This window comes from Sinocyclocheilus rhinocerous, unplaced genomic scaffold, assembly GCF_001515625.1.
Source record: "Sinocyclocheilus rhinocerous isolate Xijiao unplaced genomic scaffold, SAMN03320098_v1.1 scaffold3231, whole genome shotgun sequence".
NCBI classification, from domain to species: domain Eukaryota; kingdom Metazoa; phylum Chordata; class Actinopteri; order Cypriniformes; family Cyprinidae; genus Sinocyclocheilus; species Sinocyclocheilus rhinocerous.
Window position 1 is genome coordinate 90,030 of NW_015662616.1, and position 7,794 is coordinate 97,823.

Consider the following 7,794-nt stretch of genomic DNA (forward strand, 5'->3'; position numbering starts at 1 on the left):
CTGTTCGCCTGAGAGAGGAGGTCTCGTCTCAGGGGAATGGGCCACGGGGCTGCTATAAGCAGCTGAGACAGCTCTGCGAACCAGTGTTGGGTCCTCCAGAGCGGGGCCACCAACAGAACCCTGTGTTTCCGCTCCTTGATTCGCCTGATTACCTGTGGGATCAGGGCGATTGGGGGAAAAGCGTAAAGGAGGTTGGGCCAGTCGTGGGCTAACGCATCCTTGTCCTTCGAAAAGTAAATTGGGCAGTGAGAGTTGTCTTCTGAGGCGAAGAGGTCGACCTCTGCCTTGCCGAAGATCTCCCAGATTCTCTGAACCGTATGCGGGTGGAGCATCCACTCTTCTGAGGGGACGTTGCACCAGGATAGCATGTCCGCTCCCTGGTTCAACCTGCCTGGCACATGTGCTGCTCTTAGCGAATGCAAGTGTAGCTGAGCCCATTCCAGGAGGCGCTCTACCAGAATGAAGGTGCTTCGAGGAGAGACCGTCCTGGCGATTTATATATGACACCACTGTCATGCTGTCTGAGTGGACTAGCACGTGGTGTCCCCTTAGGTCTGGCAGGAAGGTGCGAAGTCCCAAACATACTGCCAACATTTGCCATCGCACAGAGTTCCCCAACCCGTGTTGGAAGCGTCTGTCGAGACTACCTTCCTTCTGCAGACCATAAGCCACATCCATGCACTTCATAAAAGTGCGGGGAGCTAGGGACAGTCCGAGGGAAGGACCGTGTACTGATATGCCACTCCCTCGAAGGCGAATCTCAGAGCTGAAGCATTTTGGCAAGAAGTGTCGCTTTGCTTGGGACAACTTCTGTGCAGCAGTGAAGCGTTCTGTGAACCCTTCGACCGCAGGTCCAAACAGGCCAGAGGGGGAGACCGGAGAGTCGAGGAAGGGGATCCATGGAGTGAAGCGCCGAGGCCGCTTGTCCAGCAGACGAGTGGGCCCTTCCAGCGAGTGCTGAAGTAGTTCTGCACGGCTTGGACGGGTGGGCGGCCTTTAACTTTCAGCCGATGGCCGTGGGCGGGCAGAGATGCGCGGCCACTGACTCATCCAGGGATGGCAGTTTGTCATACCCCTTTTCTTCTGCGCCCTGGCAGTTTGTCATACCCCTTTTCTTCTGCGCCGTCGACCGTAGTGAGGGCAGATGAAGAGGAGGTACGCAGGCGGGCCGAGTAGGGGGCGCGCCAAGATCTGGTGATCTCTTCATGGACTTCCGGGAAGAATGGAGAAGCTCCCCGGCAAGAACCATTCATCCAGGCAGCTGCGGGTAGGCTCCTCCGGCGGAGACCAATCCAAACTCTTGAACAGCCTTAGACAGAACGCGGAAGAGTTCGGCGTCCATGCCTGTGCTGGCAGCGCTGGGTTCTGCAGACGGCAGTGGGGTGGGATCGAAAGACGAGCCCGACAGCTCCTCCGCATCTGAGGCAGCCAGAGACACACTGTCGTCCATGGCGTCACACTCACTCCCACCGAATGAGATTGCTCGAAGCCGCAGAGGGATGCTGGTCCGGGTGCGAGAAGAGGACGGGGGAAGCCTCTCTATGTGGAGAGAGTAAGGCATGCGGGGGCTCAGCCGGCATGAGCTCACTCGTCACCGAGCGCTGAGATCCTCTGCCCCGCTGCTTTTTCCTCACAGGTTCCTGGGAGGAAGGAAGCGGGAGGGCGCGAGGGGAGGAGTCGCTTTCTGAAAAGAAAGCTATCCGCGAGCGCAGAGAGGAGAGACTTATATCCTCGCAATGAGGACATTCCGTCTCGTTAAGTGCAGCTTCAGTGTGGGCAGCGCCCAAGCATGAAACGCACTGGCCATGACCGTCAGTGGCGTGCAGGGGAGCCCTGCATGAGCGACAGTAGCGGCGCGGAATTTGTAACAACGCCGGAAATTTGCTCTAGAAATTTGCTCTTATAGTCGCCGGATAGCGGCAGGGGACCGGGAGACCACGCTGCTGCAGACGCCGAAGGCAGCTGAAGAGCGGCGAAGTCAGCCGAGCAGAGAGGGGTCTTGATCTGCTACGAGGCTTGTTCACGGCGAAGGCTTCTTAGTCTTGTAGTGCAAAGATCTGTAATCGTCGCTGAAGGAGAAGAAATCTGAGGATCCTATGACGAAGTGCACGCTTATATAGCCAGATGCCCCGCCCAAATTGGCGGGCTGTGCATACTGCCATACTAACATATATACTGACAATTCAGTGCACATTTTTGAGCATGAAGTTTTATTAAGCTTTTCACCTTTTGTATTTGTATTTTATCCCGTTAGTTTTGTCTTTCCAGTTTTGGACATTAACATTTTTATTCAATCAATGTCCTGCATTAATAACCGACACAAGCAATCATATATAATCTTTTAATATATAAAAAGAAACATTTAAAAAATAAGTTTTGTTTCACCATTTAACAAGCATTTAACTCTTTTCCCGCCAGTGTTTTTAAAAAAAAAGTTGCCAGCCACCACCAGCATTTTTGATCATTTTCACAAAACTTTCATGGCCCCCACAATATTTCATTATATGAATAGCATGAGCGTGCAATATGTGACCCTGGACCACAAAATCAGTCATAAGGGTCAATTTTTTGAAATTGAGATGTATATATCATCTGAAAGCTGAATAAATAAGCTTTCCATTGATGTATGGTTTGTTAGGATCGGACAATATTTGGCTGAGATACAACTATTTGAAAATCTGGAATCCGAGGGTGCAAAAAAATCAAAATATTGGCCGTGCAGTTTCACTGCGTGATTGAAAAAGGTTTCAATATTCTGAGAAAAAGGGGTTTTCCCCTTAGCGTCTTAAGCAAGACGCAGTACGAGTGAAGTCTTGATAGAGAACTGCATCAGTGTCAGATTTATATACTGACAATTCAGTGCACATTTTTGAGCATGAAGTTTTATTAAGTTTTTCACCTTTTGTATTTTATCCCATTAGTTTTGTCTTTCCAGTTTTGGACATTAACATTTTTATTCAATCAATGTCCTGCATTAATAACCGACACAAACAATCATATATCATCTTTTAATATATAAAAAGAAACATTTTTAATTTTAATTATTCTTATTTACAATTTACAACAGTACATGTAATAACAGTAAAACATTGTCAATCATAGAAAATTTATAAAATAGCACACCTGCGTTTGTAAAATGAAGATGAGCTGGGACTGGCAGACTGTTAGGAGCTTTACATTCACTCAGGGACTAGAGATGTGTTCAACACTGTTATGTGGAATACATGAGACATGACGAGCATACGCCTGACAGCATTCAGATATCAGTGAAACACACAGCAGAAAGCATTGAGGTGAAAGCCTTAGAAAAGCTTTGCTTAGTCGAGTTAATTAAGGTCACTGCTTCCTAAAAAGAACAGGGTCTAGAAAAAAAGGCATATTTGATGTGATGTACCTGTAGTTCTTCAGAAGCTATTGGTGTGTGTTTGAGTGTGTGTGTGTGAGTGAGTGAGTGTGTGTGTGTGTGTGTGTGTGTGTGTGAGAGTGAGTGTGTGTGTGTGTGTGTGAGAAAACATCTGTGAGCAGTTTCTCAAACTCACTAGCAGCTCAGATGGCACTATGCCGTTCTGTTCCGGGTTGTCTTGTGTACGGGATCTTTAAAAGGGCGAAAAAATATAGAAAAAACATGCCATTAACACACAAAGTAACTACTTACAAGCAAAAGGTAGAAAAAAAAAGTTTTGTTTCACCAGTTAACATGCATTTAACTCTTTCCCCGCCATTGTTTTAAAAAAAAAGTTGCCAGCCACCACCAGCATTTTTGATAATTTTCACAAAACTTTCATGGCCCCCACAATATTTCGTTATATGAATAGCATGCAATATGTGACATAGACCACAAAATCAGTCATAAGGGTCAATTTTTGGAAATTGAGATTTATACATTAAATAAGCTTTCCATTGATGTATGGTTTGTAAGGATAGGACAATATTTGGCTGAGATACAACTATTTGAAAATCTGGAATCTGAGGGTGCAATAAAATCGAAATATTGAGAAAATCGACTTTAAAGATGTCCAAATGAAGTTCTTAGCAATGCATATTACTAATCAAAAATTAAGCTTTGGTGAGTGAGTGAGTGTGCGTGTGTGTGTGTGTGAGAGAGAGTGAGTGAGTGTGTGTGTGTGTGTGTGTGTGTGTGTGAGAGAGAGAGAGTGAGTGAGTGTGTGTTACACAGGCAAAGACACGGCATACTGCTTCGTCCACAAAACTGCAATTCTTTTCCTTTTTGTCTATTTCGATTTCATTAAAATCAACATTTTTTTTACTCCCTCTAGTCAGAAAAACCCACAAGCCATGCTGGATAAAAACGTCTGTGAGCAGTTTCTCAAACTCACTAGCAGCTCAGATGGCACTATGCCGTTCTGTTCCGGGTTGTCTTGTGTACGGGATCTTTAAAAGGGCGAAAAAATATAGAAAAAACATGCCATTAACACACAAAGTAACCAGCGACTTAAGACTGCTTTTGTGCTCCAGGGTCACATATGTCAAAAGAGAGAACCGAACCTTTGCTTTTAAACAAAACAAACCGTTTTATTCAGTATTTTTTCACCTGTGCTTTGATCCAGAGATTCAGTACTCTTTCAGAAGATGTGTAATAGCGCCCCCTACCATATTTCAGTGAAAACACGTAATAGCGAGGAAAGAGTTGATCTTTAGTGGCGTGTCAGAGGAGAAGTGTGCTGACCTGCTCGTTCATGATGGCGGAGAGCTCGGTCAGCATGTCTTTATGGTGAGCTTTCATCTCCTCCTGATACTCCAGCTGATCTTCTTTTATGAGACGCTCATTCACCTTCAAGGCCTGACCACACGCGTCTGCAAACTGCCTGCAGGACCACAAACAGCAAACCAGGATTGCAATCACTACACTTCTGTAAATATTCATTTAGGCTTTCAGTGCAATTAAAACATCATGAAGAATTGTTGTAGCAACCTGTGTGTATTTGCTTCAAGAGAGCAATCGTACATTTGCGTTGTTTTATTTCCTTCTTTTATATTCATTCAGTCTGAGAGCTGAAACCTACGCAACTAAGATTATTTAATAAACTATTCTTTAATGATAATAAGCTCGTTTTTTAATCATCTTTATGTCTCCTCACTCCGCTCTTCCCTGTTTGTCCTCCGTCTGCTGACAGAAGACTGTTGATACAGTTTTAGGTAATAAACAAAATGCAGTAAAACACTGATTTTGGGAACCAGACAAGACTTGGGTACCAGACAGAACGGAGATTTTCGGACAGGATCCGGTGTCCTGTGTTGGGTCTAACATTCCTGACGTGGAGACTTGATCCAACATTTTTGGTGTTGTTGGCAAGATGTCTGCACGTTCTAACGGTCATTAAAACATTGCGATTATGAAGGTTTTTATAAAAAAATATCCAGCTTTAAAACTTGCCAAACAAACCAAACTTACATTACATGGATGTGCTCTCCACATATGGCATTAAAATAACACCATATATATATATAAAATACTCAGCATGAGGGAAAGTTCCTGAGCCCTGGCATTTTGTTTTCATAAAACCGCAATGAATGAAGACGTACCTGAAGATCTCTTTCAGGAGTTTGACTTGGTTGTCTGGGTATTTCTTGGCGTTCTTCTCCTCAAGGAAGGCTCGGGCGTAGGCCATGGGCCCAGCATTTACCTAAAACAACACACAAATTCATGAAATACTGTCCTATTCCACAGTCTTATTCAAGATGCTAGAATAGCTAATGCTAGTGCTACCAGAGTTATGGTAATGTAACATACCGTATGACATATATTGCTCTATATCAAGAGTGAATCTGCTATATATGTTACCTATAAGGTTTTAGGATGGATATACATGCACATGACATATATGTAGGGATGCAAAAAGGTGGATAATTTCCAGTAAATTTCGGAAATATTCCAGAAATTTTGGAAACTTTCCAGGATTTTTTTTTGGGGGGAATATTCCAGGGATTTTTTGGAAAGTTTCCGGAAATTTACCAGAAATTTTCCACCCCTTTGCAACCCTACGACCAAAAATGTATTACACATACATAAACATACATATCTGTATAGACTAAATATATGTTAATATATGAAATTGTTCTAAGGGAATATTCCAGGGATTTTTTTTGGAAAGTTTCCGGAAATTTACCAGAAATTTTCCACCCCTTTGCAACCCTACGACCAAAAATGTATTACACATACATAAACATACATATCTGTATAGACTAAATATATGTTAATATATGAAATTGTTCTAATTTCTAATAGGTTTCATATATGTTTTTACTTCATATGGCAATGTATTTCACATATGGAAATTTGATATATATATATATATTGCATTTGCATATGGGGTCACTTATGTAAGGATTTAGAAACGGCTAGATGTGCATTAAACAATTTTAAATGCATGACGTGGAGACAAAAAAAAATTGCAATATGACTGAAAGAGTAATTCAGGATGCTGCACATTATATTTAATATCATATATCGCTGTGGACGTGCACATCCACTCATACTAATGCAGGATCAGAGCATCTTGTGTGCATCGCTCACCTTCACGCTGACGCTGCCCTGTAGTTTGAGCTGCAGCCGGATCATGTCCACCTCCTCCATGCCGCACAGCTGATTGAGCTCAGACACTTTGCGGCTCATCTCGTCGATCGCCACCTCGATGGGGTTCATCTCTGTGCTCTGCTGCTCCACCACCTCGATACGCTTCTTCAAGAAGGGAAAACTGGAGCTCGCTGCGGAAGAACACAGACAGTACAGGTCTGAGCGTGTTTAAAGAAAGGGTCTGTAACATCAAATATTTGCCAGGTTCGCAAAGAAAAACAGATATCCATTCTGTCAAAAATACAAAATGGCTATTATTAGGTCAGTGCTTCTGACAATATTGTCCATATATTCATGTATTTACAATGGCCTGTTGTGCTATTCACTCTGAAACCAACGTGAAATGGCATTCAACACCCATGTTACTTTTGTATTGGAATGTAATCAATTTAAAGTGCTGTAACTTTTTTTCTTTTATGGGATAATTTGCAGAAAATAATCCTCCTTCTCTGAAGTTTTGTGCACATACGTACAGTAGTGTTGTGAGCTCCCCTTTAAATCATGAAATATGTGTCTATATGTGAAATATAATGTTGGTATAGGATGCATAGTTTTTTAAATATCGGTTCAGAATTGAAAAGCTGTGTAGAGTATTCCGGTCTTAAATGACTTAAATTTGAATGAAAAAAAAACCCATCTGTTGAATAATTACTTTTACTGCCATAATGAATCTTTCTAAATCTAAATGAGTGTGCTTTTGTGCCTAGCTCACCACATATACATGTGAAATATGTAATGAGCCTATAAATCCAGCTGATAATGGCTTGTTATTGTCTTTTTATCCAACTGTCAACAATGGCTTACACAGCCGAATGTCCTAAAAGCAATAGGAAGACTGAGGAAGAAGGAAGCTGAATCCTTCAAAGTGCTTGAAAACAAATGCAATGCTTGCTGAGTTTCTGCTTGACAGGCTCTTGAAAGAAGCAGTGTGTATAATTCAGTTGCTAAGCCGAGCAGAAGCTCTAGAATGCCTAACAATGCTTACTATGGAAGCCCATTTCTACGGAAGTTCTAAGCGGCCATGCAATATATTTTTTTTCCTTCTTGTTTTCTCGTTATAACGACTTAATTTTCTCGTTATCTCGACATAACGAGAGTTGTTTTCTCATTATAACGACTTAATTTTCTCGTTATCTCGACATAACGAGAGTTGTTTTCTCGTTATAACGACTTAATTTTCTCATTATCTCGACATAACG

General features: G+C 42.6%; 1 protein-coding gene across 1 annotated transcript in view; it reads right to left on the minus strand.

Annotated features, from left to right (window-relative positions):
- Nucleotides 1-4,100: 4,100 nt before the first annotated feature.
- The window catches only part of LOC107728226 (dedicator of cytokinesis protein 10-like), a gene marked incomplete at its 5' end in the record, with an annotated part of 43,794 nt that continues 40,100 nt past the window's right edge, over nucleotides 4,101-7,794 (minus strand). Inside the window, 4 exons of the mRNA XM_016538325.1 lie at nucleotides 4,101-4,392; nucleotides 4,688-4,826; nucleotides 5,545-5,645; nucleotides 6,536-6,726. Coding sequence (XP_016393811.1) covers nucleotides 4,345-4,392; nucleotides 4,688-4,826; nucleotides 5,545-5,645; nucleotides 6,536-6,726 — 479 coding nt within the window. The remainder of the gene's footprint in view (nucleotides 4,393-4,687; nucleotides 4,827-5,544; nucleotides 5,646-6,535; nucleotides 6,727-7,794) is intronic.